The following is a 13,612-nucleotide window of genomic DNA, read 5'->3' as shown; positions in this document are numbered from 1 at the left end:
TTTGATTAATAAACTCAAGGATTTCAAAGCGAGAGATGGCAACGTTGTACAGAAAAAATATTTTTATCTCCAACGCGTGAGTTTCTGTATCGGAAATTCTAAAGATATGCTCATTTTAAAATTATTTTGTGATATTGCTGTAGAACTGAATTTTATTGTTTAAGTGCGAAGAACGTGATATTTAATAAATAAATGTAACACACAAAATGCTAAAAAAAAACGCCCCTTTGGACGTGATTTAAAATCTGAAACCTTTCAGACTTTTTTTTATTTTTATTTTTTTTTTATTTTGTTTGTTTTATTTATTTATTTTGTCCTTTCCTGACAGTCTTCCTTACGGCTCCGTCATTTCTAATTTTATAAATTATGCTATGGTTTCATTCGTCAAATTTCTATAAATCGCAACACCACTCACTAGCTTCGCGAAATTAAGTAAAATACAGCAAACATTTCCCAAACACATTGACTGTCTACCATACGGTCTACCACATACTCATGAGCGGTCGCGCATGCGCACGGAGATTTTTCCTCACCAAAATTCCTCTTTTTGATGCGTTGCTATGCGTATACCCTCTGCCCAATTAAAAATATATATATATGCTGGCTAATATACTCTTTCATCTATCTAATGATGTATTTAGTTTCATTGTAGCATTTGTAATTTCGAAAACATAGGCATTTGCGCACGCCTCAAATAGCGTCCTTAAATTTTGCTTTCCCACCATTACGGTGCATTACGGAGGAACGTAATCCTACGTTAAAAGGTGGGAAATTAGGATTGGGTATGCTGTTTATATTAAAGAAATACATAATTTTAGAACTTAGAAAGTAAATTGCGTGTAAATAAAATACTTAGAGATATGTTTAACACAAAGCCTGGCTACACAATCTAAAAATTCTCAATTTGCTAGCTTCATGTGAAATGTCACTGTAGTGTCAGTGATTTTAACTTCTTCAAAAATGGCGTACTGAGCAGGAAATGTGATTTTTCAAGATACACGTATTTGTTTTTAGAAAACTGCACTTATTTTAATATTTAATTGTAATAATGTTGTCTTGATCAACCCTGAGGAATTAAGCAAATGCAATTATGGTCATTTCATCTTCACCATATTTGGTATCTCTGACAAAAGAACTTTTACTATTTTCCGAATACATTGTCATTTTCAAGCTAAAAGAGGAAAGATGCTACCGAAGAAACACTTAATTTTAACCAAATTTGCATTATTTTAACCGAACTTCCAAAACTTTTCAAGGCTTAAGTAACAATATAATTTTACATAGTATTTGATTATAAGTTCCACTGCTTTGCAACAAGCAGTTTGTTTTTACTTCCTTGTACGAAGTAAAAAGGAAGTATTGTAATCTCGAAAAGCTTCAGGCAGCATATTTCAACGAAAATATCCAATTTGACCGGCTTCGAATGCAATTTAACTACGTTTTTGCGTGATATCTGTACGTAAGGACAGAATAAAAGACTCGTTTCCTCCAAAAAATTTATAAAACTGCTTTAAAATTAATTCTGAAGAGAATTTTTCGGGGCGTCTATACGAACGTATGTACGTATCTTGCATAACTCAAAAACGAGTAGCCTCAGAACGTTGAAATTTTGTATATATGACTGCTATAACATGTACATGTGCACCTCGGATTTTCGTTGCAATCGGCTGCACCAAACGTATGTAAATATATTTATATATATATCCACTCTGTTACCCGACTCAGTAATCTCAGTTTCTTTACTCGTATATGTTTATAAATTGTACATTTTTTGCTTTAAAAATGATTGAATTCTGTAAGTAATCCTTTAGTAAATCTGTATGCAATATTTTTAGAATTATCAACAATTTTAAAGTTGTTTAAGTGCCGCTAAGCCTTTTTTTATGGCGGCCATTGATTGCTTACATTTGAAACAGCAGACTAGTGGATTTGTTGCCAATCTAGAGAAACTTAGCTTCGCAACAACAAAGATAACTAACGCTTTCATTTATTATTGCCAATTAAATCATGATTAATCCTTTCTGCAATGTTTTCGAGGAAATAAGTGTTTAAAATTTACTTCGTAATTTTTAATATAGATATTTTGAGTTTTTATGTATTTTTGCCTTCTCGTGATGTGAGAACTGAATTAATTGAATAAGAAATACTCAATCGTCTGTGCAAAACTGTTTCTTTTTTGTTTTGTTTTTTGTTTGCTTAATTTCTTTTATACATCGTTCTAGCTTTGTTATAGTATTTGAATAGAACATGTGGCAACGATTAGTTAATTCTATTCTTTAAATGATATAAATTTTGTGCATTATGAGTTATAATATGAATGCAATATAATACTGTTAAGGGAATCTAGCGCCAGAGTGTCGCTATGGTAAACAAATATTAGAGTGAATTTTAAAGAATGCATTTATTCTATTATGATTCATGCGCTGTCGGCGAAGTAGATTTAATTGAATCCAATAAGTTTAAATGAAATGCAAGAAAAAGTGTGTATAATTTAATATTCCGCACAAGGAAGTCATGTGGTGTACACATCAGATTTTTTTTATTTATTGTCAAGGTCAGTTCCTGAATATAGGAGCATACTTGGATTGTGATTATACCCAATGTAACAAAAAGGTATACAAATATAAATCCTTCGGATAATGCACAGAATCACTAGTATTATTAGAAGAATTGTGACGTAGAATTCAGTTAAAGTAAAAACTTGTATTTCCGTCAGGATTTCCCCTTTATAGCTACTTTTAAATTACATTTTGTTGCAGGTATAAAGCGATTATAAAGGACCACGGTTGCCTTTCTGAAATTCGTGACGGTTCGTGCAAATACGTTTGGGGAGTATAAAAGGAAGTTACTTTTTCATGTACCTTTCTTTCCCTCAATACCCACTACACGCAAACTCAACATGAAGGTTATCATTCTGCTGACAAGTTTTGCTGCAGCTTTTGCTGATGGAGGTAAGTCCCTTTTTGCATTTACAATAAATGTTACAATAGAGCTACAATAAATGTTAGTTTTACTTGGAACTTATTGCAAATCTATTAATATAAAATGGTTTGTATTTCAGAATTTTTCAAAAATTTTGTCACAATTATTAAATTATGAATAAAAAACGGTAGTATCTTGACCTACCAAATTTTGAACATACTTACTCATCCCCCGAACATGTATCAAAGCTGGGGTTTTAAATTTCAAATTCTTTTTTATTCATTAGCCCAAAGGGGAGTTAGACCCAAACTGCTCTTAGTGTCAAAACGACATTTTATGTCCTTTCACTTTTTGCGTTGGTTCACTTTTCAAACTGTTGCCACCAAATATTATACAAATATTATAGCCATGTATTATATTTAAAGAAACTAAGTAATAATCTGCATTAATGCATGGGGCCCACCAGCGGCCGAGCGGTAAAGACGCTGAACACTGGTAGTTCGGTCTGAGGTTCGAATCCCGGGAACGGGCTGGCTGCATGGGCGTTTTCGTGGTTTTCCCCATGTGTAACGTGTATACGAGCCAGTTTCCCTTAGAAAGTCCTCCACGAAAGGCATCCCTCCCTTTAGGCAGATAGCCCTCGTGTGCTTTGCCATAATTAAATACACACACACACGCATTAATGCATGAATATTTATCGCATTGTGAAAAAACAACGGTACCAAAGCCATCAAATTTTGAATGACGTAGTTCTCCATTCGAACATGGGCAACTGGAAGCCCGAATTTGGAATTTGTTTTACTGTCTATTTCATATTTTATGAAGCTTTAAGGAATATTTGATTAACAAACTCAAGGATATCAAAGCGAGCAATGACAAACGCAGTAAAAAAAAAATTATCTCCAGTGCGGCAAAATTGCGTATCGGAAATTCTTAAGATATGCACTTCTGAAATATTTTGTGATATTGTTATTGAATTGAATTTTATGTGATTTACGTGTGAAGAACGTGATGTTTAATAAATAAAGGTAACACATAAAACGTTAAAAGAAAAAGCCCTTTTGGTGCATAAAATAAAATATGAAAGTTTTCAGATTTTCTTCCTTTTTCATTTCTTTTTTCGTATTTTTTGCGAAATTAACAAACTCGGTAATTTAATAGCAATCGGTTGCCACTTGGCAAAACGTAAGCTATTTATATTTCAAACTTCAGCGATTTAGAAAAGTGTTCCCATTCAAGAAAGCCTAGAGCGGTAAGTCGCTGAACACTAGTAGTTCGGTCCAAGATTCGAATCCCGCGAACGGGCTGGCTGTATGGGCATTTTCGTGGTTTTCCCCATGTGTAACGTGTATACGAGCCAGTTTTCATTAGAAAGTCCTCCACGAAGGCATCCCTCCCTTAGGCAGATAGCCCTCGTGTGCTTTGCCGTAATTAAATAAACCAAATCAAACCATCAAGGAAGCCTAAGATTATTCAAATTAATAGACAAACTAAGAAAACTGACATCTACACACGCAGTGGGTTACCATTCGGCAGATATTTCATTTTTATTTTAAATTTAACCTGTCCGTTATTGATAACCAAAATACGCGATTTAAAAGCAGTAAACACTGTAATGCTTCTCTGTTATAACTAATTACTTGTTGAACCGCTGAAATGACAATAGATTGTTATTAAAGAGCATTACATATTTGTTTTCCTTTTTTTATAATAACTATGTTTACGTAGCTAACCGCGAAATAGAATAATTAAATGAATAAAATGGTTACTCTTCTGTCTGATATTCATAGAAACACAGTAATACATTTCGAATCTTTTCTGCTATAAGACGAAACGCGCCAAACAGTTTTCTTTACACATGCTCCGATTTCATATTTCCATACTGTAGTTCTAACTGAAAATTATTTCATTCTTATTTATATCAGTGTCTTGACAGTATCAGACAAAATCCAATCTGAATGTATTTTAACGCACCATTGTTGCCTCTTACAACGATGTTCATGTTCTCAAAGTAAGTATTCGTAAGTACAAAATATTAAAGAGCATCTTTATATTTTAATTCTTTTTTATTAAAATAACTAAAAAGACATGTTTCAAGTTTAAAAACATTTTACTATTATTATTAGCTTATAAGCGGAAAGAACACTCGTTTCAAAGCACTGGCAAATATAAATTTGTATATTTTTGTCAATGAAATACTTAAATAACCAAATTAAAAGTGTAAAATATCAGATGTTATACACAATGCTAAAGTTGTTTGCTATCAACGAAGTACTTTGTTCCTATAAAATGACTACTGTTATAGATTTAAGAACCTCAAACAGAAAAGCAATTACAAAATACAGTGGATGGACAAAAAGATGGAAACACCTTGTGAAATGCATGTTTGAAAAGAAAGATTGATTTTAATGAAATATGTAGGTGGCGCTGGCGTTTTCGACTACTGACGCCACCTATACTACTTCGTAAATGTGCTAAACAGTTCAGTTGTTGTCGGAGTACTGTTATGTGAGGTTGTCATTGCATTATGTCAGAATTTACAGACTTCGAACGTGGGCAAATTGTTGGAGCACGTATGGTAGGTGCTTCCGTAAGCAAGGTAGCCGAGGTGTTTAGTGATTCAAGAGGTACTGTATCGAAGATTTATTCTACATATTTGAAAAGCGGAAAAACATCATCTGCTAAATCACAGCGCGGACGAAAGTGTGTCCTGAGTGATCGTGACAGACGATCATTAAGGGCAATTGTGACGAAAAATAAGAAGACCACAGCTGCAAAAGTTACTGCTGAAATGAATGTTGTGTTACCGAACCCTGTGAGTACCAAAACAATTAGAAGGGAGCTTCATAAACAGGGAATTGCTGGCCGTGCTGCAATTGAGAAGCCACTCATCAGTGATGCTAATGCCTGTAACAGGAAAAGGTGGTGTTTAAGTCATAAAGCCTGGACTATAGAGCAGTGGAAGCGAGTAATATGGTCTGACGAGTCTTCTTTCACATTGTTTCCCACTTCTGGCCGAGTTTACGTCTGGAGAACGCCATCTCAAGCCTATAATACAGACTGCTTGTTGCCAAGAGTGAAGCATGGCGGGGATTCTGTTATGGTTTGGGCAGCCATATTGTGGTTCTCTGCTAGCCCCATGATAACTGTCTCAGGGCACATGACTGCCAAGACTTATGTGAACATTTTGGCTGATCAAGTTCATTTTTTCCCCGATGGTGATGGTGTCTTCCAAGACGACAAAGCCCCTGTTCACACAGCTCACATTGTCCAGGACTGGTTTTCTGAGCACGAGGATGAGTTGTCCCATCTCCCCTGGCCACCACAGTCACCAGACCTGAATATTATCGAACCTTTGTTGTGTACATTGGAACGGAAAGGGCGTTCTCGTTATCCACCGCCAACATCGTTATCTGAACTTGCCACCGTTTTGCAGGAAGAATTGTATAATATTCCCTTGGCAAACATACAGGAACTGTATTTATCCATTCCGAGAAGACTGCAAGCTGTTTTGGATGCCAACGGGTTTCCTACACCATGTTAAGCAAAGAAACATGTTTTTTTAAAGGTGTTTCCATATTTTTGTCCAACCCCTGTATGTTCAGATTGCTTATTGGTTTTTACTGCTAGAAATTACTGAAGTTCAGGTTTTAAAAATCTCGTGTAGAGTCCAAATTATTATATGCTATAGTTAAACAACAAATCTCGTCTGTGGTTTATTCTATTTTATATTTTATGTTTATACGTCCCAGTTACCAATTCTTAGACATGCATGTTTTTATATATAGCATAAAACTATGTTTAACTATGTTTATGCAACCGTTTAACTATATTTAACACATTTTATAATATTTATCAATATTGTTGCCTTAGTTTCTACTATTGCTTTCATCTACTACTTTATAAGCACGAACTAGTTATTAATTTGTTAAGGAATTAATTTTACATCCAATTCGAACTCAAGATAAAAGAAATCAATAACTTAAAACCATTAAAAAGCTTTAGTGTACTTAAAAACAGTAGCTCTTTAAAGGTGTGAAAAATATTTAAAACATTAAAAAATGCAAAATATATAAGCAAAAACTAATTTCTGAAAGATTTCAGATTTTATATTACCCCCAGAGCGGCGTTTCATAACCTTTACTTATTAAATATCGTGTTCTTTGCACTTAAACTATTTGCATTCAACTGAATAGCAAGATCGCATTATATAAGTGCATATCTTTAGAATATCCGATACACAATCTCATGAGCTGGAGATAAAAATGTTTTTGTTTTCGTACAGTGTTGCCATTGCTAGCTTTGAAATGCTGAGTTTCTTAATCAAAAAAACTTTAATGTTTTGCAAAATATGAAATAGGTAATAAAATAAATTCTAAATTTGGGCTTTAAGATGCCTGTATTCGAATGGAGGACTAAGTTATTTAAAATTTGATGTCTGTAAGTACTGTCGTTTATTTACAGGGCGAGAACCATACATACATTCATGCAGACTCTTCATTTTTAAATTTCTTTAAATGTAACGCAGGGCGATAATATTCGGTGGCAACAATATGAAAGGTGAACCGACATGTATGGTGAACCGACGAAAAATGCCAAAACGAAGTTAACCCTTTCCGGCACGCTACCCTTTAAAGTTGGAGCTTTGATTTCTAAATAGGCCTAAAGGAGTACACAAGTAAAGTTTTGTGAAGATAGCACTTATCGTTTTAATTCTGTGGGTGTGCCCAAAGTGGCACACTGATTGAATAGAGCTTCAAAAAGAGTGCTGAAACGAGCATTGTTGTGAATGACCTGGCCGATGAGATGCGGAGAAACAAAGAATACAGACTCTCAGTTGTCCTAGATTATCGGTGAGCCCGGTCTGGGCACTTCTAGGGTTCGCCGTTTGATTTTAGGCAATATTTCAAGGTAAAAATTTAAAACTAATATAGAATGAGTAGATTAGCATACAGCCAAAAAATAACATAGAAACTTCTTTTCAAACAATTCCTTTTATACCCTAAAAAACTCTGGAAGATTTCTTTGAAAAATGAGGGTCTTAAAAAAATAAACATGGCTAAAATATATGGAGTGGTTTGAGCTGCCATCTACTATAAATAAAGAAGTTTCAGAGTAACCTATATATCCTTTTTCATTCAATTTTTCTGTGCGTGCAGAAGGAAATTTTTAGGTGTGTCCAGACCGGACACACTGTGCCACAAAGGGTTAACAGTCCTTCTGAGCAAATTGCCTCTTTGGGCAAACAAAACGCTGCGAACAAAACTTATTCGCCGACACAATAGCTGCGCTAATTTTGCGAAACATATTCCTTTTGTGTGTGTGTGTATTTAATTATGGCAAAGCACACTAGGGCTATCTGCCTAAGGGGAGGGATGCCTTCGTGGAGGACTTTCTAAGGGAAACTGGCTATATATTCGTTTTGTACATCAACAATTAGTTTCTTTTACGTCAGCAAGTTTATTTTCAAATTGAGTAATTTTCATTATTGTTAGACAAATGTAAGACAGTTTTTTTATTCGGATAACTTCACAAAAAATTACTCACTCTTTTTTTTTTTTTTTTTCAGCTTGTCCTGAAAATCAGCATTATAGCTCATGCGGAACTGCCTGTCCCTTGACCTGTGAGAACTACCGAGATCCTCCAACAGCATGCATTTTAAGATGCAATGCGGGATGCCATTGTAACGAAGGATATGTCAAGACTGATGATGGTCACTGTGTGATGCCAGAAAACTGCTTGTTTCAGGATAATTGTGAGTATTCCTTTCAAGTATGTTCCGAGTTTCTAAAAACTATCAATAAGGCCTACCAATCTTGAACCATTTATATCATGATGCTTGTTATTTTGCCAATTTTATATTACATATTATATACTGCTACTGCTCATGCTTTTGTAATAGTTTTTATAGTAATACGAATTTTAATTGGTGGTTTTGGAAACTGGTTGGTTACTTTAATGTTAGAAGCCCTGATATACTTTCTTTTTAGGGAGTTAATAATCATAGCCCTTGATTATTACCTCCTTTAGTATTATCCCATAAGAGCATTAGCACTGTAGGGCTATTACTCTCGAAACGGGATTTTGCGTTGTCCCCTGTAAACAGCGAATCACTTTCTCATAATCGAATCACTTTCTGATAATTGCTCTAGAAGTCAGTGTAATTCATGTTGTTGACGATTACATTTTTGTGACATCATGCTTACTTCATCTACTGTAACCTCCTTGGAATCACTTTTCAAACTGTTGCCACAAAATATTATCACCCTGTATTATTTTTAAAGAAATTAGATAATGAAAGTTCTGCATATATGTATGTGAAAACATGGTACGTAGAGTCATCAAATTTCAGTAACTTAGTCCTCCATCTGAAAATGTGCACCTGGAAAACCGAATTTTAAATTTTGAAATTTATGTTTCATATTATGTAAAATTTAAATGCATTTTTGATTAACAAACTTAGTGATTTGAAAGCGAGCAGTGGGAATACTGTATTGAATATATCATTTTTATCTCCAAGGCGCGAAACTGTCTATCGGAAATTCTAAAGGTATGCTGTTCTTGAATATTTTGCGATTTTGCTGTTGAATCAGATTTTATGTGGTGTAAGTGGAAAGATGTGATATGATGATGGCAGACGTTAACACGCAAAACGTTAATAATTAAATGATTTAAAAAAGTTTTTCAAGCCATCTTACTACGAAGAACCGAACATTTACTATAGACTGAAAAACGATAGAAAATATATGCCAACACTTAACACTTCATCGGGAATTCTAAACATCCGCTGCTATGCTGGTTTTAAGATTTTTACAACTTCCTGTTGAATCGTATATGACATAAATTAGAAGAAAATGGTGGTTAATAATAAAGCTAGCAGGAATGAGTGCAACAGCAGACTGGTATAGACTGAGAGCTCAGCGAGAGCGTAAAAAATCTTAACAAACCCTTTGGGCGACCGTTAAAATCCGAAACCTTCCAGATTTTTTTTAGTCCCTTGTCCCTGAAGGACTGTTGTTTTCGTTTTGCGGTTTTGCGTTGAATCACTATAAATGTCCGTTTCACTTTTCAAACTGTTGCCAACCAATGTTACAGTCCTGCATTATATTTGAAGAAATTAAATAATGAAAAATCTGCATAAATGTATTTATATTTCTCGCATTGTAATAAAACAACGGTACATAGAGCCATCGAGTTTTGAATGACGTAATCCTCCTACGAATATGGGCATGTAGAAGATCAATTTTGATATTTGGAATATGTTTTACGATCGATTTCATATTTTGTAAAACTTTAACGAATTTTTAGTAACAAACTCAACGATTTAAAAGCAAGCAATGGCAACACTCTACGGAGGGAAAAAAAAACCTTTTTAATCTCCAGCGCAGAACTGTGTAACGGAAATCCTAAAAATATGCTCATTTCAAGACTATTTTGAGACATTGCTATTGAACTGAATTTTATGTTTTAAGTGCAAAGAACGTGATATTTAATAAATAAATGTAACACACAAAACGTTAAAAAAAAAGTAAAAAAAAAAAAAAAAAACCTTTTGGACGTACTTTAAAATCTGAAAACTTTCAGATTTTTTTTTTTTTTTTTTTTTTTTTTTTTTTTTTTTTTTGACTGTTACTTATGTCTTCAATAGCAGAAATAAGAGTAGGAACATGGTGAATTTTTATCAATTTTTAGGTTAATTTGTGAAAATTACACTTGATTCTATACATTAAAAAATAATGCTATCAGTACTAATTAGCTGCCAAATATCCACAAATGGTTCAGTAAATATGATTAAATATATGGTTTTTATCTCCAGAGAAGATACATCTGCAATATTCTGCAGCATTTTGAAAGTTATAAGGTATTTCTCCCGCCTTCCTAGCGTGCTTCGTGGTGTAGTGGTTCTTCACGCTGGGCCGGTATTCTAGAGGTCCGTGGTTCGATTCCCGGCGAAGGCGTTGCTAATTTTTCATCTTGCCTGCTTCTAAAAATACCTAATGCCTCTATAAAGTTTCCAAATAGGCCGAAACAACACTGCAACATGAGTTCACGTACATACTGTCGCATGAATACAGGTTCGTAATAGATTGAATACACAGGTCCGATAAAAGGTTAATTTATTCTTATCAAAAGAAATATAACAGAACGCTGGAATTTTTTCTCAGAGATATTCCCACAAGTGTTCACAATATCAAGCAATTATAATCAGTAGTTATACTTCAAACTACTAAGAGCGCTAAAATACAAGGCAATGCAATGCTTTATCGAAAGAGAGAGCTAATTCGAGTGTCTCGGTTCCCGCAGAACTAAATAAATCGCAATAACAATAACTGAGTAACTAACTAAACAACTCAGCTGACATGTCTCTCTCCGTCTTTAAATAGTTTTCAAACAGTCGCGCGAAATATATTTTTCTACTTCTTTCATTTTCTACTTCTCGAGATTTCTGGAAACCAATAATAGGATGCAATTACGGTTACAGCTAACACAGTAGCCAATTACATTTATTCAATTTCAATACAAATTATTGAGATATCCATTTATTCATTGCTGAACGCACGTATTTTTTTCTGTATTTTTACGTTTTTGGCATAGCTTTTTCTTAAAATTTGTCTCGCGCTGCGTGGCATGGAGAAATACAATTTTAATTATTAAGCCAAAGGGGCTTTGTCCCTGAGGGACTATTGTTTTCGTTTTGCGATTGACTATAAATGGATATATTACTTTTCAAACTGATGCCACCAAATATTATCGCCCTGTATTATATTTGAATAAATTAAATAATGAAGAATATTCATAAATGTACGTATATTTCTCGCATTGTGATAAAACAACGGTTCCTAGAGACATCGAATTTTGAATGACGTAATCCTCCTGCGAATATGAGCATCTGGAAGCCCAAATTTGAAATTTGGAATTTGTTTTATTATCGATTTCATATTTTGTAAAACTTTAACGAATTTTTGATTAACATTCTCAAGGATTTCAAAGCGAGGAATGACAACATTCTTTCAGAAACTGTTTTCATCAGAAAAACTTATTACTAAGCTAATCGGCAAATAATATTGTGAAAATCTGAAAAATTGCCAGTTAGAGCGACATCTCCATGTACCGTTGTAGAACTTTATATATAAAATTTGAAAAATTGCCAGTTAGAGCGGCATCTCCATGTATCGTTATAGTACTTTATATATAAAATTTGAAAATTGCCAGTTAGACCCACATCTCCATGTACCGTTGTAGAACTTTATATATAAAATTTGCAAAATTGCCAGTTAGAGCATGTACCGTTGTATAATTTTATATATAAAGTACTACAACGGTACATGGTATCTCCATGTACCGTTGTAGTACTTTATATATAAAATTTGAAAATTGCCAGTTAGAACCACATCTCCATATACCGTTGTAGAACTTTATATATAAAATTTGCAAAATTGCCAGTTAGAGCGGCATCTCCATGTACCGTTGTAGTACTTTATATGTAAAATTTGAAAATTGCCAGTTAGAACCACATCTCCATGTACCGTTGTAGTACTTCATATATAAAATTTGAAAATTGCCAGTTAGACCCACATCTCCATGTATCGTTGTAGAACTTTATATATAAAATTTGCAAAATTGCCAGTTAGAGCGGCATCTCCATGTACCGTTGTAGTACTTTATATGTAAAATTTGAAAATTGCCAGTTAGAACCACATCTCCATGTACCGTTGTAGAACTTTATACATAAAAATTGAAAAATTGCCAGTTATACCCACATCTCCATGTACCGTTGTAGAACTTTATATATAAAATTTAAAAAATTGCCAGTTATACCCACATCTCCATGTACCGTTGTAGAAATTTATGCATAAAATTTGAAACATTGCCAATTAGACCAACATCTCCATGTACCGTTGTAGAACTTTATACATAAAATTTGAAAAATTGCCAGTTAGAGCCACATTTCCATATACCGTTGTAGTACTTTATATATATTTATATATTGGGATTACAAATTATGGCAAGCACCCAAGCTCAAAATGCCAAATTTCCAGAATTCTCCAAGCTATGGTAACCAAGCGCATACTAATTATTCAAGCAAACCTGTGCATGACAAATATACCAATTTCCTGCATCGCCATTTCCGTATATGTTCTTTTTGTTGTGTTCCGAGTTCCAACTGCTTTTCTAGAAAAATTATAATTATGTTTCGTCCTAAATTCGGTTTTAAAATTTGTGCTTGTGAGATTTTCCTCTAATAGAAGAAAGAAAGGGGAAATTTTTCAAGAAGTATATTATTTTACTGCAAAATCTCTAAAGGAAAAATGCTTCGAATCTTTTTCGAAGCGAAGGCTACGAAACTTTCACCGCAAAAAAACCAAAACCCATTTGCAACTACGTTTACTCATTGTTTTTCTACTATGGTAAATAGGTTTACTGGTTACTTTCTACTGTTGGGACTAAATTTACTGATTGTTTGCGTACTGAAACCGTGGAGATTTTTAATAAGGTAGTTGCGATAATATGTAAGTACCATAAATACGTAATTGAGAAGTAATATTTAGTATATATAACCAGAGGGCCATGTAAACTTTACATTTAACCAAGCAAATAACAAAGAATTATAATTATAAGAAAAAACACTACATGGAAGAATTACATGCCAAAAGTAATAAAAGTAACATAAAGCAATTACTCTTGGATA

General features: G+C 33.8%; 1 protein-coding gene across 2 annotated transcripts in view; it reads left to right on the top strand.

The window, feature by feature from the left end:
- Nucleotides 1–2,793: 2,793 nt before the first annotated feature.
- Nucleotides 2,794–13,612, top strand: part of LOC118194879 (actinia tenebrosa protease inhibitors-like) — a 34,468-nt gene continuing 23,649 nt past the window's right edge. For both annotated transcript variants that reach the window (XM_035366089.2, XM_035366088.2), the window contains exons 1-2: nt 2,794–2,951; nt 8,492–8,677. In XM_035366089.2, coding sequence (XP_035221980.1) covers nt 2,900–2,951; nt 8,492–8,677 — 238 coding nt within the window. In that variant the 5' untranslated portion in view covers nt 2,794–2,899. The remainder of the gene's footprint in view (nt 2,952–8,491; nt 8,678–13,612) is intronic.

This window comes from Stegodyphus dumicola, chromosome 4 (genome assembly GCF_044657685.1).
Source record: "Stegodyphus dumicola isolate Sdum_Otavi_A_Nest chromosome 4, ASM4465768v1".
Lineage (NCBI taxonomy): Eukaryota > Metazoa > Arthropoda > Arachnida > Araneae > Eresidae > Stegodyphus > Stegodyphus dumicola.
The sequence above is the reverse complement of the archived record's forward strand: the minus strand, read 5'-3'. Positions and strand labels throughout refer to the sequence as shown.